This window comes from Protomyctophum bolini (assembly GCF_963924005.1).
Source record: "Protomyctophum bolini genome assembly, chromosome: 13".
Lineage (NCBI taxonomy): Eukaryota > Metazoa > Chordata > Actinopteri > Myctophiformes > Myctophidae > Protomyctophum > Protomyctophum bolini.
The window spans coordinates 15123802-15149833 of record NC_137874.1 but is presented as its reverse complement, the minus strand read 5'-3'; the positions used below and the strand labels follow the sequence as shown (position 1 = coordinate 15149833).

Here is a 26032-nt window from a genome sequence, read left to right as displayed (position 1 = left end):
CGGAAGATGGCGGATGATCTAGACAGAGTACGAATCTCAGCTGCGGAACTCCGTGCTGAAGCATCGAATCTATTCAATACTGGTGACTGTCACAAAGGTGAGATCATAAGTGATCGATGGGTGGCCTTATAAGACCTTGCAATGTCCACTAATTTGAGTCGAACAATCAGTGAGTTCATTTACAGAAAGTAACCTACTAAATTGAAGTTTGTGCCCAGCTAGTTAGCCAGCTAGCTATAATTGCTAACTGACTGTTATTCTCTGGTGGCGCGTCGTTTGTTTTCAACCCAAAACAACAACAACCCTCACTTTCTATGCGATAGTAATTGGTTGACTTTATTAGCAGTTTGGAGGGGGGAAAGGCCACAGGGAAGTACAGTTCAATACAAAGTCTGCTACGAGGAATTAAACCCAAGAAAGCACTATGGATTGTTTCTAATGTAATGGGGTCCTTATGACTTTCTTATGTTACTGATGAATTGAAAATGGTGGACCCTGTTGTAAACAAGTGTAATGCTTTATCATGTAACAGTTTTTGTATTGAGTTGTGCTTTCGTTTGAAATGTACCCATTCGGCATACTGTTAATAAGTACTTCAATCAATCAAAATTCAGATACTTAACTCAACTGCTATCTTCGTCTTTTCGCTGGAGAACCTACCGTATTTTGTCTGCATGTAAAATTGTCATAAGATCACTTCATGGTCACCAATGGCCGTTTTACTGAGCCTGAAAATCCTGTTATGTTAATTAATAACAATTATAATTGTTATTGCCCTCATACAAAGTTTATTCGACTATGCATGGTCCTCGTCATGGTAACATAGCACCTCAAAGGCCCTTAAAACAAGGCTCTCCAGACTTCCCATAACAAACTGTTCAGGCTACTATGCCTTACTCCCAGATCCCACCTCACCCCTGCCCATTTTGATAGGCTGGAATGGTTGACAACAGAGTACAGCAATTACAATGGGCCTGGTCTACAAGATTCACTACACCACAAGATGATACCCATGTACCTGTCAAAATACTTCCTTAATTGCAACACAGTCCACACTCGCAACACCAGGGGGAGTTCAACAAACCACATGCAACCCAGATTAGGCTCAAACAAAGGATTAAATAAATCCCCCTCAATTGATAGATTGATTCTTTTATTATATTATTGATATTTATTTAGTTCAATTACCTGTTGCACCTCTAATTGTTTCTGTGTCTGCTTCTCTACAGCAGAAGAACAAGACGACCGCTGCCAACGGCAGCAGCAAAGGCGCGAGGTGAAGCGACCTGCTTTGCAGCTGTACAATCCGATGGCTGCACACGGACACAGCGACGAGGGAGAGAACGCTAAACTGGGTCACCACAGGGACCCAGTTCCCGCGACCTCCGACCCAGACCAGCAGGTCAGACCATCACAAGGCAAGAACAAGACCGTCTCAGAAAAAACGATGGGGAGACGCAACTGTACAGATGGGGGAGGCGGCACAGAAAGAGAAGATGAAAGCAGACCGAGAGGTGACGGTAGTAATTGTCACAGCGTAGTAAACGCCCCGACTGGCAACAGCCACAAGCCACCAGCCAAAGCAGAGGGATGCCAAGGTCAGGACTGCAGTGAAAATGACAGCCAGGAGCCAGCCAGGCCGCTCAATGCAGCCCGAAAAGCCCGTAAACCAGACAGAGTGTTCTATCAACCTGGGAGTCGAAGGACTGGTCAGGGGAAGGAGTCTGTAGCCTCAAGAGAGGAGGACAAGCCTACACCCAGGAGGGAAGAGTCTACGGCAGAACCAGAATGCCAGAGAGAGGCGGGGGCAAAAGAAGGAAATAAAAATCCAGCCATGTTGAGAGAAGGACAGAAGGACAGAGGGGATGAAGGGAGGGCGGAGAAAGCGAAGGGGGCCAGGGCTGGGGAGGGGAGTCACAAGCAGCGCAGGAGAGAGTCAGAGAAAGCTCCTGCTGCAGTGGATAACCTGTCCAGCGAAATGGAACAGCTCCACATGACGGAAGAGGAGGCAAAGACAGGAGTTGGAGGTCAGGAGGGAGAAGAGGGTAGGAGGCGCAAAGCCACCGCTGAGGGACGGAGAAGCCAAGGAGGTGGAGGTGAGGGAGCGAAAGATGAAGGAGGAGAAAAGACAGAGAGGAAGAGGGAAAGGGGAAACCGCAGGAGAAGAGGAGGAGGAGGAGGAGAGAAAGAAAAGGAAGGAAATCAGGAGTCAAGGAGGGGAAGAGCTGAAGGAGGAGGAGGAGGGGGGAAGAAGTGTGACAAGGGCGGTGCTGAGATGGAGAGAAACAGGAGAACATCAGAGGCAGACAGAGGAAAGGAGCCCAACAAAGCAGGAGAGACGCAACAAGGCAAGGGCAGGGACAAGCAGCGAGAGAGACTGAGATGTGACAGCAGTAGCAACAACAACAACCACCAGCCCCGAGACGTTGACAGGAACAGGCGGGAGACGTTGGCGGAGAGAAGTGAGAGGAACAAAACCGATACCAACGTTCCGACCATTTCGACGAAACGATACTCCAAGTCGGACATAAGGCGCTCGCGGAACCGCACATACAGCAGCAGTTCAGCGAGCAGTGTGACCAGCCTGGATGGGCCCGGAACAGGCAAAGGGATCAACAACGAGGGGCCCCAGCCGCGGTGTGTGGGACCTGGGCGCAAGGAGAAAGCAGAGCGGAGGATCGACGGAGGTGTCCGAAAAGGAGGTGGCCAGCCGCGCAGCTGGAGGACAAACGGAGAGTCGTCCACAGAGTCCCCTGAAGGCAGCGAGCTGAGCGACATGGCGGAAGAGAGAAGGCGCAGGAGGAGGGAAGACGAGGAGGAAGACTGTGTGATGGAGCGACGGCAGGAGGATAAGGGCCGACCACGGGGGAGCAGAGGGGGAGGGCGAGGAATCCTCCGGGTGTCGCTGGAAAAGCTACCGAGCGCATCTCCTGTCACCGCCACTGCCAGCCCACAACGCAGGGCTGCCCCGGGCCCCCGCGGTAGAGGTAGGGGCATCCTGGTACTCCCTGCCCACACAGACCTCTCCAACTCGCCGGAGCCCGGGCCCAGGCTGCTGTTCGGGGGAATAAGAGGAGGAGGAGGAGGGGCAGGGACAGGCAGAGGAAGGGGAGGGAGAGGAGGGGGAGTGAGGCGCCTCTGGGACCCCAACAACCCTGACCAGAAACCCGCACTGACCCGCAGCCAGCCCTCCCAGCATGCATCGCTCCAGCAGAAGCCCATGTACCTGCAGACCTCAGGGGGTGGGTACGGACAGCTCCACTTCCTGGACACAGACGACGAGGTGGCGGGCAGCCCCCCCTTCCACCCCAGCCAGCAGGCTGCCGCCATGGCCTACTACAAGTTCCAGAACTCTGACAACCCTTATTGCTACCCCGGCGTCCCCGGCGGCAACCCGCATAACCCCAACGCTTCAGCCGGCCAGCGCTATCCATACCCATACCAGATGGGTCCCTACCAAATGGGCCAGTCCAACGGTATATACCCGGCTGCTGGAGTGGGCCAGTATGGTTACCGGGGAGCTGGATACCCCCAGACCGGAGTGGACGGGGGCTTGACCCCCGAAGAGGCGGAGCGGCAGGCCAGGGGCGAGCTGGGGAGGCTTCTTAGGGCTGCTGACACACAGGAGCTCCAGCTCAGCAACCTGCTGTCCAGGGACAGACTGAGTGCAGAGGGACTGGACCGCATGGCCCAGCTTAGGTAAGGAATTATGGGAAACGGGTAAAGGTTGTTGGAACAACACTCTGGCTGTGAGAGAGAGAGCTATCCATCTATACATCTATACATCTATACATGACGTCACTATTCTAAGTCTGTAATTGTAAAGGTGTATTACTATATAATAATTGGAAGCTCTTACTGTATGTTGTTGACAGTATTCCTAAGTATCCTCCTTAGGAAGTATACCTTTCATCATTGTAGTAATGCAGTTCAATCAATCTATTAAATAACCTAAAATTCTTAACACGTTTTCTTTTATTTGTAATTGCAAGTAGGACATGAACCTACTTGCAAGTTGCATGTAGGAATTGAATATTCCTGTGTCAACATACTGTATGCCACTTTGTATTTGAACTCCAAGTCAAAACAGTTCAACTTTAATATTTTTGGTGCAATGCCACTTTAAAAACCAGTAATATGCTTGTGTCCTTGTTGTTTCAGGGCGGAGCTCTTGACGCTGTACGAGCAGGTGATCCTGACTGACATCGAGTTCTCTGACTCTCAGAATCTGGACCAGGCCCTTTGGAAGAACGTCTTCTATCAGGTCATCGAACGCTTCCGCCAGCTGCTCAAAGACCCGGCCGCTGACAACACCCCTCGTATCAGGAACATGCTGCTCACCCTGCTGGATGAGGTCAAGTAACACTTAAGTGCATTTACTCAAGTACTGTGTATTTGCTCTTATGTTTTCTCTGTGCTACTGTGATAATGGATTTAAATGGTATTACGGTGGGCAAAATAAGCTTTGTATTATATATATACTATATATACTATATATACTTTACTGGAGTATTTCCAGTTTTCAGCACTTTTACTTCTAATCTCAGAGACAGATATTGTACTTTTACTCCACTACAATTATTTGAACATTTTATTTACTAGTTACGTGGCTAAAGGAACTCAAATAATAACCCGGGTGGACCCAATTCAGGGTGAAGTAATAGCCCCCCCCTGCAAATATTACCCGGCTACTATTTATTGAATTGTCTATTCTGTAATACACTATCTCATCCACGGCTCTGGTTCCAGTGATCCAGCTGTCGCAGCTGAGCTGTGTGAGTGTGACACATTGTATTGTATTGTTCCACTTTTGCTTTGGCAATGTATGTTTTGTATGTTTTCCCATGCAAATAAAGCCCTTTTAATTGAATTGAATTGATACACCGCACATCATAAGTGATCGCGGAATGTGCCGTCGCTTTGAAATGACAGCGTAGTACATTCCGATAGAGGCAAATCCACTCCAGTCCTCGCATCGAATCCTCTCCTCCTCGCTGGGGGTGGGGCTAAGGTGAGAGTGCCGAGTGGAGGATGCGAGGAGAGTGAGCGAGTGTGAAAGACATTGGTGCACTCTGATATCAAACAATTAAAAACAAATGTCATTTTCTATTTCCTTGACCACATCATGAACACTTGCGTCCCTATTCAGGGCCAAACATTCGTTTAAAATAGCCGATCTGCAAGCCCACAGCGCGTTGTGTGTTACTCGTTGTGAGTTACTCGTTGTGAGTTTGTAGATCAGCTACGTAACCTTTGTCAAAGAGATTTGTTGTAAAAATTTAATTGTCTTCCTTTTTCTTTCCACAGGGAGCGAAATTCTTTGATTCGTTGCTTCAGAAGCTGCAAACTGTGTTCCAGTTTAAGCTAGAGGCCTACATGGATGGCGTGGCTATCAGGGCTCGCCCATTACGCAAAACGGTACAACACTGTGTGTGTGTGTGTGGGTAGGATTATATATCGATATTATATTGATATTGTGATATGAGACTAGATATCGTCTGGGATTTTGGATATCGTAATGTCATATAAATTTACTGGGTTTTAATTTTATTTCTGAAAATTATCAATTTTGAATAAATAATAATAACTTTTTAAAATAATGTTAAATGAATAAAATACAAAAAGAAGAAAAAGTGTGGGGAAAAATAAAAAAGTTTATTCCATAAAAGCCAACATGTTTCGACCTGTCACGGTCTCCATCAGGGCAAGAACCATTTTTGAGTGCTCAGGTCTCTCTTTCTTCTTTTTTTAAGTCTACATATTCTCATTGATCCTAGAAGCACCATATACGTTCAAGACGTTTATAATCTCCTGTGAGCACCCAGTTGACCTCTGTCAACTAATTGCTTGAGGAAATGTGCGAAGCATCCCTCCAGATGTTCATCTTTTAAATCTCAAAGGACTTGGTCTAGTCTAGTTGTTTAGTGTCTGTGTCTGTGTGTGTGTGTGTGTGTGTGTGTGTGTGTGTGTCTCTCTCTCTCTCTAAGGTGAAGTATGCTTTAATCAGTGCTCAGCGGTGTATGATTTGTCAGGGAGACATAGCCCGCTACCGCGAACAAGCCAGTGACTCTGCTAACTACGGCAAGGCCCGCAGGTATGTTGTGATCCACGCTACAGTATGTTGTTGGTGATGGGTGTGTTGTGAAACACATTGGATGATAAAACTGTGCATAGTGCATACTTTATATAACACTTGAAGATTTCTAAGCACGTACAGTACTCAACCTTGCTTTGATATAGAGTCAGTTGTTACTTAAAGACAGATTATCTTTGCCCCGTATTTTTTTACGTTTTCATAATTACCCTGTTCACCTGCAGAAACACACAGACCTGCAGACACTAACCCATGTCTAAACCAGCGGCTTCGAATGCTGTCAGGGACATCATCACGTTTAATCAGAATATTGATTGGTACTGTGCTGAGATACTATTGAAGTAGGTGAGATACTGACCGACCAGTAGGTGTTTTGTCGTTATTCTGTGGGTTGACCGTGACGGAGGCGTGGCTTTCTGGCCTTTCAAACTTTGCAACATTCGCAAATTTGCTCGCTTCAGCTTGCTCGATGGTGGCTCTCGTGGCTCAAGTTTGCTTGAGACGCGGTCAAAACAATAGCCATCATCAACCCACGGAATAACGACAAAACGCCTACTGAGCTCTTCGGTAGGTCAGTATGTCACCTACTTAGACCAATCAATAGTCTGATTAAACATGATAACGTCCCATTCAGTGTATTGACAGCATCCAAATGGGGTTGTCTTAGTTCACCTACCCATCTGTAAAATATTGCCTAAACACCACAATTGTACCCATATACTGTACCTGAACTTAGGCCAGGTATTATCACACTGCAGGGAGACACTACCTTCCATTTTATTCCCCCTATTTTATTTATTGTCCCTATTATATTATTCCCCATGCATCTTGTTTTATTCTTTTATTACAATTGTCTACTTTCATATTTATGTAGCCTGTAGGATTTTAACCCATTAAAACCGGGAAAGCATCTGTGTCATTTTAGATCTTTGCGTTGGCTATTCAAAAATAGCAGATATTGCACAAGCTTGTACATCTTCTATTTTTTAACATTTCAGAAAAATCTTGAAAGAACTACTGGTTTAGAAGGCATTTGTAGAATCGGCATTCAGTGATTTGAATATGACCCATTATGGAGCAACGGAGATGAAGGTTTGGTAACTTGAATCTCCCACGTTCTAAATTTTGAATAAAACTACGGTATCAGTTGTTGAAAATTGAGATTGTTTGTCAACACAATCGCATCTCACACCCAAGGTTGGAAACTACTTTTAATAGACAATCCCCCGTAGAGTTTACTGATGACGGCAGTGTCTTTGACTCCTTATTCAAAGCTGGTACCTGAAAGCCCAGCAGATTGCTCCTAAAAATGGACGACCCTACAACCAGCTGGCGCTGTTGGCAGTCTACACGGTATGTCATTAAAAACAACGTCTGATGCAGCTGATGGGAATTATATTGTTGGATTCATTCCGAAATAATGAATATAGAATATGCTAATAAGCTCTTTCCATTTCTCTTTTCCGTCCCTTATCAGAAGAGGAAGTTGGATGCTGTGTATTATTACATGCGCAGCTTGGCAGCCTCCAACCCCATCCTCACAGCAAGGGAGAGTCTGATGAGTCTGTTTGAGGAGGCAAAGCGCAAGGTCAGTCGTTTACCCTTCATGTCCTCAGTCCTCACAAGTACCTGGACCGTCGGAGACAAACGGTAACGATGTGGTCCTGCGATGTCCCCCGTTGGCTTCAAATAACAACACAGCCTGTTGGTGGTAGGCAACGGAGATTAGGCTGATGATGGCAATCAGCCCATTAATACTGATGTGGCCAGGTGGTCTACCAGGAAATATATTGTGTGTGTGTGTGTGTGTGTGTGTGTGTGTGTGTGTGTGTGTGTGTGTGTGTGTGTGTGTGTGTGTGTGTGTGTGTGTGTGTGTGTGTGTGTGTGTGTGTGTGTGTGTGTGTGTGTGTGTGTGTGTGTGTGTGTGTGTGTGTGTGTGTGTGTGTGTGTGTGTGTGTGTGTGTGTGTGTGTGTGTGTGTGTGTGTGTGTGTGTGTGTGGTGTGCGCGGTAGAAAACACACACATGCACACGAAATTGAGATTGACAAAAAAAAAGAAGAACTTTAATTTAATTTGACATCCCCCATTCTCAACAAGGTGTTATTTTGACTTTTTTTCCTCCCCTGCAGGCAGACCTGCAGGAGAGGAAGAGGAGACAGGAGTCTGAGGGTGGCTCCAGGGGACCAGCGGTGCGAGGAAGAGGACGAGGGGAGGACGGCGCCCGCGTGGAGACCTGGATCCGTCCGAGCGGTCCCACAGCAAACCCATCCTCGCACAGAGCAGGCAGTGAGTCCAGCAGGGACTCTGAACAGGACGGGGAGCTGGGCAGCCTCAGTGCCAGTGATGTGAGAATCAGACTTACTTTCTTTTTGACATGGACCCGATTTGTTTTCCGAGATCTGGTCATCTCTATTGTTCCTGCTATGTGCGCATAAATATGCATATGGTCTGATCTGCACATGTCTTGTCCACATGCTCACAAGTGTTATATGATGGCGGCACAGCCGCACAGTGAACGGTTTTCAAGATCACATTAATATGCAGACACATTGGAAGAGGCCCACGTAACCTTGCATTAGCCATCGCCTCCACCACAGACACATCTGAGTATTCTTCTAATGTCTATTCTAATCTTTCCTGTTCGCTCGCACAATGCCGAATATATTCAGTATGCTATTCTCGTCATCCTGCTAAATACCTAACCGACACTGACTTCGCTGATGACATCGCACTTATCAGTCCATCATTGGAATACGCTCAGGCTCTCCTTCAGTCTCTTGTGCAGGCCTCCAGCTGTGTTGGTCTTTATCTCAACGAGACGAAAACTGAATACGTAAATATATGCAAATCCAACAATAACCACATTATAAAAACACTCCTCTGAAACGGGTTGATGACTACAAGTATTTGGGTTCATATATATCTTCTTCCCAAAAGGACTTTCAAATTAGGAAGGGTATGGCCTGGTCAGCCTGCAATGACATGCATAAGATCTGGTCATCCCAGCTTAGTAAGATGTTAAAAGTAAAAAATATTTAGGACGACCGTTGAGCCGATTCTACTCTATGGCTCCGAGACACTTTCAAAGAAACTAGAGAGACGGTTGGATGGCACTTACACGGTCACCGCCTTCTAATGAGAGCAAAATCTGTCTTGGAAGAGCCACCCATCGACTAATCTAATATACGGCAACCTTCCCCCGTGTTTCTTCACTAGTCCGATCCGGAAGAACACAGTTTGCCGGCCACTGCTACAGAGCTGACAATGAGGTTATTTCTTCCCTTCTTCTCTGGAGTCCTGCCTCAAAGCAGACCAGAGGTAGAAAACTGTTGTTCCCTGATGTCATCGCTAGGGACACATGCATCAGTAAGCAGGAACTGGGGGTGGCAATGAAGGACCGGAAAGTCAGGCGTGGCATTGTGAAATCCATGATCTCGACCGCGGTCGAAAAATGATGATGCTATTACTCATCGTCCACGTTACATCTGCAGAAATGTCGCTGTCCTACATTCACCTTTTTTAACTTATACACTCACTAACCTCTGTCATCTTGTTGTGCTTTCTGTTTTTGATGTCCTTGTTGGTAATTTACCAATGATGATTCATATGTTTCTGTTTCTGTTCCCTTTTAGCTCAATAAGAGGTTTATTCTGAGCTTCCTGTACGGCCATGGAAAGCTCTTCACAAAAGTCGGGTGAGTGCTTGTGTACTGTGTGCTGTGCTCATTCTTGATGAGAATCATTCTCAGAGAGCATGTCATCTAATGCTTGCCCTCTTTCTTGCGCCTCTCTCTCTCTTGCTCGCATGTGTTTTCTTCATACAGTATGGAGTCTTTTCCTGCAGTAGCCAGTCGGATTCTGCAGGAGTTCAGGGCCCTGCTCCAGCACAGCCCCTCCCCTCTGGGCAGCACACGAATGCTTCAGATCATCACTATCAACATGTTCACTATCCACTTTGCTCATAGCAGAGGTAACAAAGACCTGTTACCCCTTTTTTATTTTTATATTATTTTAACGTTTCACAGTTACATGAAGTGTTCATATTCTGAAATAAAATAAACTGCCATACCGCCTTTTCCACTTTTCCACTGACCACATTTTTCGATAGGCTCATTGTGTTATGTGAATCCGTTCAGGCCTTACAGGCCTATTTGTGAGAGGCCACACCCACCGCTAACTCCAACCCTTTGGTGCAAAGTTGATCAGTTCGTCCTTAACCTCATGAGCAAAACTTTACACAAAGCCTCACGCAAATCGGTTCATAACTTTTGGAGAGATCTTGCCAACAAACAGAAACGGAAGCCTGAGGTAATTCTGATCATAATACATGCTGTGTGTGTTTGTCAGCTGGAGAAGGAGACACGCGCTCCGTCCTTCAGGAACAGAGCACAGCTCTGGGCTTGGCCATGTTTGGTCTGATGGTTCAACGCTGCACAGAACTCCTCAGAGACACACCTGCAGGTACACACACACACACACTCAACCTTCTTTCTTCCATTCCGTCACATAGTCTGTCTTGTGTTTTGAATGCAGCATTGGGTAGTCTGACGAACATATTTATGTACTAACAGACAGTAATTATTTAATTCTCAAGAGCGCTGCGAAATGGGGATCGGTTTCCTTTGATTTTTAAGGCTTACAATGAGTTTGGTTCATCAGGTTTACGTTTAAGCTCCTACCATGACATTTCTTAATAGCCACTATAATAGTTTGACAAACTTGATTTCCTAGTTTGATGTCCAATCTCAATATCTTGCTCCCTGTCTCAGAAGCCATCCCACTGGAGAATGGAGAGAAAGAGGAGGGTATGGCGAGAGTCTCTGCTTTCCCATTGGACCTCAGAGAGTTGCTGCCCAGCATCAAGGTCTGGTCTGATTGGATGTTGGGACATCCTGAACAGTGGAACCCACCGCCATGTCGTATCAGGTACACACACACACACACGCACACACACGCATGCACGTGCGTTCAAAGTCAAGCATGCACAAACATACTAACCTACGTCAGTCATATAAACCCAGCTAAAGCTAATGCCTATTTAAAGGCCCTATTAAATCCAAATGTTCATGTTTATCACATACTGTATGTCTTGCGCTGAATTTCACCTACCATATAAGCCAGTATCAATGACAGATGACTGACAAACAAGTTCGGTAGTTGTAATGTTATTTAGTTTTTTATTTAGTCTTTTCCTAGAAGTTTGGTCAATTGATTATCACAAAGAAATAGAAAACAAATTGTAATTTGTAAGTCTTGTGTAGGTTTATCCATGCTTTTTTCTGTTAGCAAGATGGCATAAATCCAACGACGTCCAACCAGGGAAACTCCCCCCTGTCAGGTGTAAAGGAGCAACTTGGACACTCAGGCATGTCCGTTGCTCCCCCCTTGTCCCCCATATATGGGGACTAGGTTGGTGGAGGGTGTGTAGAGCCCAGGATCACAATAGATGATTGACACAGGGGTGAAATATGGGTTACAAAATCGTGGGATCAAAAATAAAAAATATATAAAAAAAAGATGGCATAAATGTAGCGAGAATCAGTCGTTTCTGTTTTCCCCACTTGGAAGAGGCTCACAGACCACCATTGTAAGATATCTCACGCTAGATATCTTTCTCAAGAAATGTTTATATATATATATATATATATATATATATATATATATATAATTCTTTAACACTAGTCTACGCATGCCATGTGTGAGCAGTGCAGGGGCGAGCAATGCATTGCCTAGCAACCGGCTCGGGCAAAAAAAAGGTTTTTACCTGTGCCGTTTCAGATCCATATAAAGCGCTACAAAACGTATATATACGTCAGTCGCAGACATCAGATGGCTATTAAAACATGTGTGTGTGTGTATATATATATACGTTAATGGCAGACAATGTGTTTTAACAACAACATTGTGGTTCTCGTCTCCAGCAGCAACCCTGACGTCTGGCAGTGTCTGGCAGACCTGTGCAATGTGCTGGCGCACGTTGATCACGGGGAGGCGCCCTTATACAAAGCAGACGCGGAGGACGAGGGGGACGAGGAGCTGAGCCTGCTGCTACTGGAGGAGGACCGACTGCTGGCCGGCTTTGTCCCGCTGCTGGCTGCGCCGCTGGAGCCCTGCTTCGTAGACAGACACACTGACACAGTGAGTGAGCTGGTTACTAGTGTGCATTTAGGAGCCCTGCTTCATAGACAGACACACTGACACAGTGAGTGAGCTGGTTTCTGTGCATTTAGGAGCCCTGCTTCATAGACAGACACACTGACACAGTGAGTGAGCTAGTTACTGTATAGAAGAGTAACTATTGACATATAGGAGCTCTGCTTCGTAGACACTGAGTGAGGCGGTTACTAGGGCAGTCCTCTGAAAGTCGACCAGTCAGAGAGGCAGTCGAGAGCCGAGACCCCACCAGTCGACGCAAATTATTTGATTCGACCCGTTTGTGTTTGCTTTTTTGTTTTTGGTCAATTCATTTTATAGCGTCGGTTACGAGTGAGCTCTGGTATGTCGTGTATTTCAAGCATTAAGTGGAGTGGTTAATTATCTCATGCTGTAGCGCCGCGCACACAGCTTGTCGTTCTGATAAAAAGTTGACTGCAATTATTAGGTACACAATATTTCGGTCATTTCTCTTAAATGTTATTTTAGTTTTGCACCAGCGACGACTACTGGATGGGCAACATAGCTCTTTGTTACAGTAGCGTTGCACTAAGACTGTACGCAGGATTGTTGTCAGTCGTCATTTGGTTAACGGATTCATTGCTTTTAAATGTTAAAAACATTTAATCCCTTGCTTTTTAAAAAGGTTTCAAGGTTTATTTATTTTGTCTCCCGAAGGAGAAATTTGTCTTGGACGCAAGGACCCGCACTGCAGCATACATAATACAATACAATACAATACAATACAATACAATACAATACAATACATTACATTACAAACAGTAGAGGTACACAGTGACTCGTACTACAATTAAATCACATACACGCTGACATACTTAGTGCAAAAAGGAGAGCATCACCTCAAAACCACCTCAACTACTACCGGTACTTCAATTTAACAGAGCTGCCTTGGGCACTGTGACATAAAGCCCGAGAGACTATTGAGGAATTTGATGAAACACAAAGTAAGAGTAAGAAATATTTATTTTGGCGTGATGGAAAAACAAACAAATAGGTAGCTACAAACAGGACATGGAACAAGATGAACTGCACTCAGAACTCTTGTTGTGCTCTTTTATGCCACTGAAAATGTATACAACTTTTGTTTCTGGTAAAACAGTAAATTGTTACCTTTGTTTTTGTTGTCTTGTGGCCCCCAACTTTAAGTAATGTTACAATTGTGGCCCCCTGCCTAATCTATAGTTGAATACCCCTGGTATAAGAGATTAGGTATTGAAATATAGGGATCGGTACTGCATAGGCGAGTGCCTGATTCATAGACTGACCCCATGTCAGAATAGGGGGAGAATTTACTGTGTTGATGGACACTGCAACATAGACACTTAACACACAGACAGTGTATAGCCCAATGTGTTCAAAGACATACAGGAGCCCATTCGGTTTTACTGCATGCAAAACTGGAAATCGCAGGTTGCAAATGTTCGCTCCTTCCGGGTGCTCTGTGTTTACATGATCCATTAATACTGGGAAAGCATCCGTGTCATTTTAGATTTTAGTATTGACGTGTCAAAAATAGCAGATAGACACGCTCACAGCTGCAAGCTTGTACATCTGCTACTTCTGCTCATTTAGAAGGCATTTGTAGAATCGCCCTCAGGTGTTAAACCCAGTTTGTGTTTGGACTTAACTATTAATAGATCCTTGACGCATTCCCTGCCAAGAACGAGTTAAACAAGTTTTATAGCAATGGCCCACACTGCCGAGGATGATTTTAGTTTTTACACTAGACGGCGCTCTTGGCTAACCTATGACCCACCGTTGGACTCCCAGTGAAGCGAGTCACAAGGAAACCACGTGGTCGCAAAAATCACCTCCCATCCACTTCCTTGTTAGACAATAGTTTTCTCGTCATCATATTTCTCTTCCTGGATCGTTCCACTTTTGCTGCGACCGCTGATGTAAAGAGTCATTCTTTCACCCAGGCTATAGCACCAGACTGTAATGTAAAGACTAATTGTTTCACCCAGGCTATAGCACCAGACTGTAATGTAAAGACTAATTATTTCACCCAGGCTATAGCACCAGACTGTAATGTAAAGACTAATTGTTTCACCCAGGCTATAGCAGCAGACTGTAATGTAAAGACTAATTCTTTCACCCAGGCTATAGCAGCAGACTGTAATGTAAAGAGTCATTCTTTCACCCAGGCTATAGCAGCAGACTGTAATGTAAAGAGTCATTCTTTCACCCAGGCTATAGCAGCAGACTGTAATGTAAAGACTAATTGTTTCACCCAGGCTATAGCAGCAGACTGTAATGTAAAGACTCATTCTTTCACCCAGGCTATAGCAGCAGACTGTAATGTAAAGACTAATTGTTTCACCCAGGCTATAGCAGCAGACTGTAATGTAAAGACTAATTGTTTCACCCAGGCTATAGCAGCAGACTGTAATGTAAAGACTCATTCTTTCACCCAGGCTATAAGCAGCAGACTGTAATGTAAAGACTCATTCTTTCACCCAGGCTATAGCAGCAGACTGTAAGCGAGTGACAGTGCTCAAGTACTTCCTGGAGGCCTTGTGTGGACAGGAAGAGCCACTGCTGGCCTTCAAAGGAGGCAAATACGTCTCCACGGCAACCTCTCCTCCAACTCGCCAATCAACGGGCGGAAGGCAAAGGCAGGATTCTCAGACAGAGAAAGAGGTGAGACCCTGGAAATTGAGTGGAAATTGAGAAACGCAAATGTGGCATTACAGTATATATAGCATCATACGTTTTTCAGAAAACTCTTAGGATTTAGAACATTGGTTTAGAAGAGTGGTTCTCAAACATAGCAGATATACAAGCTCACAGTGTGTCACTTCGTGCCACGATGCAAGCTTGTACATATGCTATTTATCATTTTTGAAAAATATCAGAACATTTAATTGACATTTTCTTCTGAGGGTCCCTGATACAAAATATTTTCTTTCAGATGGGGGGGGGGGTCCGGTTCATTTGTTTTATGTATATTAATGGGTTGCATCGATGCATTTTTTTCAAGAAAGCAAGGAAGGTCACATAACCTCACCCACGTGTCATGATGTCATTCATTCATTAATTCTCGTCTGCAGAACGATGACGTCATCGTGGAGGCGGAGTCGTCCGCCTCGGAGGGCGAGATGGACGTCGAGGAGGAGAGTGACGGCAAGGATGACATCAGAGAGCTGAGGGCGCGGCGCCACGTCCTCGCCGGCAAACTGGCACTGCAGCAGCGGCGAGAAGATAAGATCCAGGTACCACTTCCTTTCCATTTGGAACAGATCGGACTGTTAACTAATTTACCGCCGATATCGCTTTTTGACACCTCCTGGTCCAAATGCCCTCTGTGCCTTTTGATGCCTATTTTAATATAAATTGATTACAGTGTTCTCTACACACACTTAAGACTCCGGTTCGGGTGCAATGAAAAAATTTACGTGTTATTTAGTGTTCTATTTATTGATAAACATATAATATCGGCTTACCGCATATCGAGGCTCTCTGTCTATCTGCAGCTCCGAGCTCCATTGGCTTTCCCTTCAGCCTCAATGCAGTGTCTAACAAAAAAGGGGTGGGGGGGGGCTAAGGCATTTTTAGACCTTTTTATCAGAATTACAGCCCAAATCGCGCTGGATGAACAAAAAGACCATGTTTAGCTACCCAATAGCAACTCCCGGTAAACGCTCGTCTAAAGATTAATGCTTCTAAAGACTCTTAGATAGTCGTTGATCAGATCAGCACGAGGAGCTCCTCTATTACATGTTTTGGGAGAGGAGCAGGCGGTCTTCTTTCACAACGAAATACAATGGGACTGATCGGTGGCAGGAGATGAACTATCGCTACTAGTGGTGGATGAGTTCAAATCCAAAATGATTCCAACCCTAGTCGAGGGCATGCTTGAGTTTCAGCTAATGCAGCATGATTCTATCTCCAGTGCAGACAACCGACAGACCTGTTATGTTATGGCGTGATGCGTTTATTTTACCTGTATGTCACATTGAGGTTAAAACCTCTCTTACAAGTTATCATATCAAGAAGACATGGCCAAAGCAATGCATAAAAAAAAAACAGACAAAGACAAGCAACGATAACAACACACACAGTAGATTTACAGCGTGCATGCATGTTTTCCCAGGCGGTGTTGCAGGCAGGCGGACAGTTGGAGCTGGAGGTGCGTCCTCTGTTCCTGGTTCCAGACACCAATGGATTCATAGATCATCTGGACGGACTAAAGAAGCTCCTTCAGTCTGGCATATATATACTGGTGGTGCCGCTCATAGGTGAGACTGAGAGAGAGGTGTTTGCTCTTAAAGGTTTTGTCTGTTTTTTTTCTGAAGAGAGGGGAGTAAAGGCCAAAAATATAATCATACAATCTCCCCTCAAAGTGCAATATCACTAATTGCTTGTCCAATGGGCTATATGCAAACACGCCATTTTAGAAAGAACTTGGGCCCCTTCCCTACTTCCTTCACAGCTGTTACCGATGATACTAATGAAGGCTCTGTTCTATTCTTGTCAAACAGAGTTAGGGTGCTGCTATTGAGCATGTTGGCTCACTAGAAACATTGCTACACCAGTGGGTCTCAAAGTGTCCTTGAGTGTGTTCCAAATGCCCCATATGGGTGTGTAACTCTGTGTAGACATGGAACCAAATAGCCCTGTAATTTCCATTTGTACACTCAGAGAGTTATGGGGGTCCATGAAAATAAAAAAGTTTGAGAACCACTGCACACTAAATGGAACAGAGCCTTAATTAGTATAATCTGTAACACCTGAAGGAAGGAAGCAGCCCGGAAGTAGGAAGCGTTATTCTGCGTGCAACTGTGCATATAGCCCATTGCTGTAATACAGTGGTATTATCACCTGGACTGACTTGTCTCTCCTTTGGCCAGTGATCACAGAGTTGGACGGCTTGGCCAAGGGCCAAGAGCACAACATTGGTGGAGGCCGCAGTAATCCCAACGTGAGCATGTCCCACGTGCGGGCTGTGCAGGAGAAGGCCCGCCTGGCTGTGGTGTTCCTGGAGCGAGGGTTTGAGGCGCGGGAGCCCTGCCTCAGAGCCCTGACTAGCAGGGGGAACCAGCTGGAGTCCATCGCCTTTCGCAGCGAAGATACCTCCAGCCAACAGGTGAGAGGCAAAGTCATCAAAACAGATCAACATCTAAAATCTCCAGACCGTTTGGGTGGTGTACAACGTCAATCCGGAATTCCGGAGTGCAACCTTTTGATGGAATCCATACGTGGATATTAAGTTCAGCTAATGTTTTTTTGAGCGGCTCCTCCGCTCCATTACCCAGCTATGTGTGTCCCTATGTGTACTGCCTCACGCTACAGAAATAGGAGGGCTCGGCAAGGCTTATTTCAAAATAATTTAAAGAAAAGTAGAAAAAGCAATTATATATATTATTTTCCCCCAAGAATCGATTATTTAATGCAATCGATAACGTTTTTTTATAATCGATTAAATCAATTAATTTGATCAACTGTTAAAGGCGTAGTAAAATAAAAAATATGTTTTTCACACTTTTAGACCACATCCGTGGTAATCATATGAGCATACCTAACAATGCAAAGAAATTGGTATATTTTTATATCAAAAGTCCATAAAAATCGAATTTAAATTACTTCCTGAAAACGAAAACGTACTGCGTGATGACGTGTCAAGGCCCACATCGATTTAAGCCAATAAAAGTTAAGCTCACCCGTTTAATTCCCCATATCTCCGCATCCGTTCAGCACAGCTGCTACTGATTACAGAAATCCTCAGTTTTTATTCCCATTCAAGATGACATCCAGACAGTGTATTACTCGGTTTCAACTTAATCATCACGCTAAAATATGTATCTGAAAACATTATAGGGTAGATATAAGCCACATATCAGTAAACTGGTACAGCATGGCCGACTATCTGACTTGTAAACAAACACACTCCATGCGCTGCATATAGCATAGCTACCGTCCCTAGCTACCGTCCCAACGCCTGAAGGGATGCGACTCTCTGATTGGTTCAGAAACTTCATAGCGGTGTTTCAACTTGAAACAGTCTGAAACGTCAAAATAAAATATCCACCATTTCCGTTTCACTACGCCTTTAAGCCTGTACAGTGTTCTGGACCTCACACTCCCAACGCTATTCCTCTCTTGGTCAGGGAAACAACGATGATGTGATCCTGTCCTCCTGTCTCCACTACTGCAAAGACAAGGCCAAGGACTTCATGCCAGAACAGAGAAGTATGACACATCATCCATTTGTCTATCTGAGTTTCTGTCCAGTAAACCACAACACAGCCCTGGGTATCATCTATTTGTTTCTGTCCAGTAAACCACAACACAGCCCTGGGTATCATCTATTTGTTTCTGTCCAGTAAACCACAACACAGCCCTGGGTATCATCTATTTGTTTCTGTCCAGTAGACCACAACACAGCCCTGGGTATCATCTATTTGTTTCTGTCCAGTAAACCACAACACAGCCCTGGGTATCATCTATTTGTTTCTGTCCAGTAAACCACAACACAGCCCTGGGTATCATCCATTTGTCCAGTAAACCACAACACAGCCCTGGGTATCATCTATTTGTTTCTGTCCAGTAAACCACAACACAGCCCTGGGTATCATCCATTTGTTTCTGTCCAGTAAACCACAACACAGCCCTGGGTATCATCCATTTGTCCAGTAAACCACAACACAGCCCTGGGTATCATCCATTTGTCCAGTAAACCACAACACAGCCCTGGGTATCATCTATTTGTCTGTCCAGTAAACCACAACACAGCCCTGGGTATCATCTATTTGTTTCTGTCCAGTAAACCACAACACAGCCCTGGGTATCATCTATTTGTTTCTGTCCAGTAAACCACAACACAGCCCTGGGTATCATCTATTTGTCTGTCCAGTAAACCACAACACAGCCCTGGGTATCATCTATTTGTTTCTGTCCAGTAAACCACAACACAGCCCTGGGTATCATCCATTTGTCCAGTAAACCACAACACAGCCCTGGGTATCATCTATTTGTCTGTCCAGTAAACCACAACACAGCCCTGGGTATCATCTATTTGTTTCTGTCCAGTAAACCACAACACAGCCCTGGGTATCATCTATTTGCTTTGGCGTGTACTTTTAACCTAGGGTCCCTTGTTTTGGAAAATGTAGAAACCAAACCAAACCAAAATTTCTGAAATTCTTAACCACTGAGCACACCTCCTTACTCAGGGGAGATGTTGAGTTTAGACCTTAATGCAGTTGGCAGTACCACTTGTCACCCAGTAGTGGTGGTCATACCCTACCACAAGATCTATTTTTAAGTGGTGCAACCACTCCAAGGAACAGCTTTGTCCCTGTGTCCTAACCTACAGTATGTGACTATGTCCCTGTGTCCCGATGTTTAGAGTACCAATAGGGGGTGCTGTTGCACCACTCGCTTCAGACTGGTCTGATTTTCTCAATAGAAGAGCAGGGAGACCAAATACAACCATTGTTAGTTAATCGTATTAACATGCTTTACCATAGAGATTGTTCAAAATATAGAAAGTGGTTGAAGTGGTTTAGCTGCCATTATATAGTGAACTGACCTCTTTGGCCCCCTTCCCTATGCACAATCAGGTGGACCAGTGAGGTTACGGAGGGAGGTGGTCCTCCTCACAGACGACCGTAACCTGCGGGTCAAAGCTCTGACCCGCAACGTCCCGGTCCGGGACATCCCCGCCTTCCTCGGCTGGGCCAAAGTGGGTTGAACCAGGCTCCAGACCGGAACCCGATGGCTGAAACCTGCTCGCCCACTCAACCAGGAGTGGAGAAGACACACTAAAACCGAGGAGGGAGGGAGAGAGAGAGAGAGAGAGAGAGAGCGACAAAGGGAGGGAAGGTAGAACCACGTCTTGTGAAATACAAACTAAAGTGAGAAATCGATTGGCGTGGTTTTGATGAAGTTTTTTTTTCTTCACCCCTCCCCCCAATCTCGCGATGAGGTGTTTGCGTGTGCGTGTTAAATCAGCGAGCTCTCCTCGAACAAAATAAAGTCCAGGAGACCTAACGTGTCTCAGGATGGCCGAACCGGGAGGAGGGCAGAGCTGAACAAGGGGGGAAAGGTAGAGTTGTCTGTTCCACCCGCGTAACCTCTGCAGCAAGTTAAAGTGTGATTTATGATGGCGGCACGATTAAAGATTTTAAGCTGCATCAGAGTGAATTAGAAGTGAGAGGCAGAGTGTTTTAACTAAGGCCATGGATGGAGGAGAATTACATTGAAGGCCTTAAGCCTAATGTCTGATTTATACTTGGTTGCGCAAATAGCCAATCTACAAGTTCACAACAGTGCTAAAACTTCTAGATAAAGCTTGTAAACAGTGAGCTTGTATGTAGATTTGCTATTTTCAATGCGTGCCACTGGCGTAATTGATACCTAGTCATATGACCGATGCGTCGTGATTCTCAGTTGAAAACTGTTCATTTTGGGGTCGTATGAAAACGCATAAATTAGGCTTTAGTCCGTCACTCCCAAGGACTGTGTTCAGACTGCTTTGGCGTGCAGAGAGGGGAGATGGAGGGTGTGCGTTTGAACAGGAGCTGCCTGTTGTAGGGTATACAACAGCCCTTGATGTTACCTTCAAGCCCCCTCCAGTGATCTCCAAATGTTATTTCCTGCTGATCTAGCAAGCACTTGAGACCTGGCTGCTGTCTCATGTCGTCAGTCCAGCTTGATGTTGACACATTCGTTGTTTCCAAGTCTGGGTTTTGTGTATAAAAAAAAGAAGAAAAAAGACGATTTTTTTTGTTTGTTTTTGTTTAGTCTTTCTTTGATTTGTGTTGCTTTTGAATTCATAGATGTATAGTGGTATGTTAGTTTGATTTTTTTTTCTTTTTTTTCTTTATATCTGATTCTGAACTGTTACTAATTCTGAATATCCCAGAGGTGGGAGATGCAGCATTTTTGTAATGCTTATTTTATGTTTTATATGGCACCAAATGGGTGGGGTTTCCCACACCTCGGCAAAGCCCTTGGTTGTCCATTGCAGAAAACAATTCTTAATCGACTATCCACCATCCTCCAGTCAAAAACATTTTCTTTCTTGTGCAACATGTGAGACATACCAGGATAAAGCAACCCAACAACAAACCCAGGTCTGGTTTGAAGAGCCTAAACTGAATAGAAGGTTTAGCTTCACTGTTCACTGTTCCATTTTCAGATAGTACACAGTGAAATCCTTGGAAGAGTGCGCAAATGGAACCAAATGGACCCACAAGTCAATGTTGTTCCATTTGTACACACTTCTGAGTTAAAGCTGCTATAAGCAATATGTCAAATTTTAGTTCAGACAGCCAGCAATGGGTAAAACGCTCTCCCAATAAATGTCTCTGTGTATCTGTTGGCCGCAATCTTCATTCAAAGATTTTCCTAGAAGCTTTGTCATTGGTCAATTTGCCTATTTCGACCAATGACTGCATCTTTGAATGCAGATTGTGGCCCCTAGATTTGTCACAGAGACTACATTTTTTGGGAGCGTTTTACTCATTGCTGGCTGTCTGAATACCAAAAAAGAAAAGTCTTATAGCAGCTTTAAATATAAAGTCTTTGTTATGTGAAATCACATTGTTTTGGGTTTAGTTTTCAATTTCTGCTGTGTATTTGTCATTACCTGTCTCCGTTTGAAGATATCTTCCTATTTATTTTATGTTGCTTACTTTCTTCTCTGGTAATTAATGTAACTACAAAATAAACAAAAGTAAAGTATGTGTGTGTGTGTGTGTGTGTGTGTGTGTGTGTGTACTATTTACATGGTGTGACTCAGTGCAAGTCATTGTGGGTGGTTGACTGTTAATTATTAATCTGCATTTTAATTTTACACATAATCCTCTACTTTTCTGTCATGCTGTATCTACCACACTGTTTTCATTTAATAGACTTCCTGTTTGCCACACAGCATTTCCAAGTACTTATGCTCTAATTAATTAGCCCATTCCAATTGCTTCATGTTTACTAAGATTGTGAAATCGGTTTAGTCTCCCTTTTTATGTGAATCATTCTGATTAGTTATTGCTCTGTTTTGAGTGTTTGTCTTGTTTAATGTAGGCTGTATACAGTGTCTGCTGCCGTGTTTTAACCTTGTGTTCCCCAGGGGCTCTTTCTGGTCCCCAAGGTCTCTATCCTATGTTGTTTGGCCTGTGTTCCCCAGGGGCTCTTTCTGGTCCCCAAGGTCTCTATCTTATGTTGTTTGGCCTGTGTTCCCCAGGGGCTCTTTCTGGTCCCCAAGGTCTTTATCCTATGTTGTTTGGGGCTCTTTCTGGTCCCCAAGGTCTCTATCCTATGTTGTTTGGCCTGTGTTCCCCAGGGGCTCTTTCTGGTCCCCAAGGTCTCTATCCTATGTTGTTTGCCCTCTCCTTTCCCCCCTCTACACCAAATCTATTTTACCAAAAGTTGCCAGATCGGCTACTTTAAGTTTCGCCAAATGCACTATGACATTGCCCGAATAGGGTTCAAGTGGTTAAATGGCATTTCCGTTTGCAAGCAGCATAACTATACCATCCATAAAACAGTTGATTGCTGCTTTTTTTTTAAATGGATGTCTCTGTAACTGAATTTAATAAAAATTAATTGTTGTGAATACATTGTTTTTAGTAACTTTTAGATGTCTAATGCATGCTGAAGTTGAACTGCTTAATTTAATCTGGTTGAGGGACATCAGTATTGTATCTGCAGTGTTGCGGATAAAACATTAAGTTGGCTAGCACCACAACTTAAATTCCATCATGTGTTACGTTTCCAACTGTCTTCCAAATTACAATAGTCTTATTGTTGACAGTCAGGAACTAATGAAAGATCCTGGATGGCTGTTGATTGTCATTGACACAATGACATTGAATGATTCAATGTCACTGTAATATGGAGTCATTTGCCTTCACAGATTTACAGGATAAAATTAAACATTTAAGTTAAATCTCTTTTAAGTTAAATGTATTTTAAAGCATAAAATGCTTTAAATGTGTTTTAAATCACTTTAAAAGTGATTTACTTGCTTGTCCTAATGCCATTGTTCACAAGAAATATTGTGCTGTTCAGGTTTTGTTTTGCAAGAATAAGCACAGACACAGACTATTCTAGGCAGCTATCTGCTTCAAATAACTTCACTGCCATTCATCAACCAGTAAGTATTTTTTTACTGTAGTATCAGTCCGCAGGATGTTTCTTTTCTTTCTCAGTGGAATAGTACTAGGGAGTCCACCTCCAACCCCTGCTGATGTGCTAGTTACATTGTATTAAAATACTCTACCCTACAGATGGGTTGAAATAGTTTAAATCCCAGATTGTAGCTTTTACTTTATTAACTATGACTTTTCTCGTTTTCTGTGATGTGTAAATTAATTGTGAAGTTTTAATTACTTGATGGTTGGTTGGTTTAATTGGAGTTTGTAAACTTGTGGGAAATGATACTACCATACTGATTGAGTCACTGACTAAGGATATGACACTGAACGCCCTCTTGTGGTTGAGCTGCAGCTCAAGATAAGTAGAACTGAGGCAGACAGATGTATGGAACAATGAAACAAATGACTGGGGTGTAAGAGAGGGCCTGAGGCCAGAGTCTATTTGGGATAGACCTGCCTTACCTATAGGATTGGCTCCCTGGAAGGCATAGTTTAACTGAGGTTAAGGTTAGGTTTAGGCATAGTTTTCCTGAGCGTAGGCGTGTAAGCATAGTTTTACTGAGGTTAGGTTTTACTAGGGTTAGGCATATAGTTTTACTGAGGTCAAGGTTACGTTTAGGCATAGTTTAACTGAGGTTAAGGTTGAGTTTAGGCATAGTTTTACGGATGTTAGGGTTATGTTAAGGCTAAGTTTAGGCATAGTTGCAAAAACAAGAGTGCAGAGGTGAGCATTTCTGCAGCAGTATGGTTTCATGCCAAGGAGGAGTACTACAGATGCAATATTTGCTTTGAGGATGTTGACCGAGAAGTTCAGAGAAGGTCAGAGGGAGCTGCTTTGTGTCTTTGTAGATCTGGAGATGATATGATAGGGTGCCGAGAGAGGAACTGTGGTATTGTTACTATTGTATGAGGAAGTCTGGTGTGACAGAGAAGTATGCAAGAGTGGTGCAGGACATGTATGGAAGTTGTAAGACAGTGTACGTGAGGTGTGCTATGTGTGTGACAGAGGTGGAAGTGGGTCTGCATCAAGGATCAGCACTGAGCCCCTTCTTGCTCGGCATGGTGATGGACAGGCTGACAAATGACATTAGACAGTAATCTCCTCTCCATGGACCATGATGTTCGCAGATGACATTGTGATCTGTAGTTAGAGCAGTGAGCAGGTAAGGGAAATCTAGAGAGGTGGAGATATGCCCTGGAAAGGAGAGGAATGAAGGTTAGCCGCAGTAAGACAGAATACATGTGTGTGTGAATGAGAGAACCCAAGTGGGAACAGTGAGCTTACCAGGAGTAGATGTGGGTCACATCTAGGGTCAACATTTAATTCATTCCCCATTCATTTTCCCCATAGACGTTTCAAAAAGTATTTATTTAAAGACGTTTACGCCGTGGACAAAACCAACAAACATTGTGTTTATTGTCATGATTTGTCACAACAATAATTGGCTTTGTCAGCGGCGTAAACGTCTTTAAATAAATACTTTTTGAAAAGTCTATGGGGAAAATGAACGGGGAATTATTTCCTGGGCCCTCGTCGGGGGCGGGACTGCGACGCTCTATAGTAGTTCTCAAATGTTTAATTTGCAAGGACCCCCTTAACTCTGAGACAAATGGAACCAAATGGACCGATATCCATTTGTACACTCTCTCAGAGTTACAGAGTTACGAGTAGGGCAACACACCGAGGGGGGCAACAAAATGTGTCAAAAAGTGCCAAGCCGACCCTCAAAATAACAAAATTCGCCGCTCCTCCGCCGCGTAATAACTCACAAATATCCTATGAGTAGGGCAACCAAATGGTCAACTACTGTACGTCCCTGTGTAACAGTCCACTCATAGCTATGTCCATGGCAAATGTTTTATTTGGACAATTGTCCACCACAAACCGGCATGGTGATGGTGGTTGCAGTGCATGCACATAGTGAGCATTACATTACAGTATAACACATGTGCGCATACATCTGCACATCATGATGATGTGCAGATGTATGTTTTGACAATCAGTCAGTGAAAGCTTCTTTAACACACACACACGCACGCACACACACACACACACACACACACACACACACACACACACACACACACACACACACACACATAGAGGATCCTGCAGCCTATCTCTCCATATCACTTGCTCCAGCCTCCAGCATACTTCTGTGCCTGGATACAGACCACACAAGCAAGACCTGATTCCCATCATCGGGACAACGGGGCTTCTGAGCAACCAATCAAAAGTCTCCAAGCCCTGTTCCGCAAACCGATTGGTTGCCCACCCTGCAGTCTGCTGTGGAATGCCCATTTTTAACCTCTCCACTGCCAGGCACAATCATATATTTTTTTTACAATGCAGATTATACAGTATAGCCTATACTCCAACCACTGTTGTATTTACAATTATATACCATAAAGCTATTTTCATCATATAATGTTTACATCTTAATAAAAACACATCTTATAGCCTATGAACTACTGGACTATAATGACAAGTGTCACACAGTAGGCTCTGTGCTGACAAAATAAATAGAATGTATTAGCTAGGTTGATTGCGCAGGGATCTGTATGGTTAATTATCTGGAGGACATGGGTCTATATTGGTGGTGCTTTAATATGTGCTCTGCTTGCTCTCTCATCAGTTACAGCTTACAGGAGTCAGGCGAGGA

General features: G+C 44.3%; 1 protein-coding gene across 5 annotated transcripts; it reads left to right on the top strand.

Annotated features, from left to right (window-relative positions):
- On the top strand, positions 1-22822 carry smg6 (SMG6 nonsense mediated mRNA decay factor; the record flags this gene model as incomplete). 5 transcript variants are annotated; one of them, XR_013965178.1, is made up of 20 exons in its annotated part: positions 1-97; positions 1230-3699; positions 4162-4354; positions 5308-5418; positions 5988-6094; positions 7369-7447; positions 7572-7682; positions 8224-8439; positions 9727-9788; positions 9918-10063; positions 10441-10554; positions 10863-11019; positions 12015-12231; positions 14731-14910; positions 15321-15482; positions 16364-16508; positions 17121-17356; positions 18378-18459; positions 19833-22420; positions 22520-22822. XR_013965178.1 is itself a non-coding variant. In XM_080780575.1 (19 exons), the coding sequence occupies 19 exons, from the start codon at positions 7-9 to the stop codon at positions 19961-19963; spliced, it is 5004 nt and encodes a 1667-aa protein (XP_080636701.1). In that variant the 3' UTR covers positions 19964-22822. The 5 variants fall into 5 exon arrangements, 3 of the variants coding, with proteins under 3 accessions (XP_080636701.1, XP_080636699.1, XP_080636700.1); XR_013965179.1 differs by having other exon boundaries at positions 22478-22822; XM_080780575.1 differs by having other exon boundaries at positions 5994-6094; positions 19833-22822.
- Between the last annotated feature and the right edge of the window lie 3210 nt (positions 22823-26032).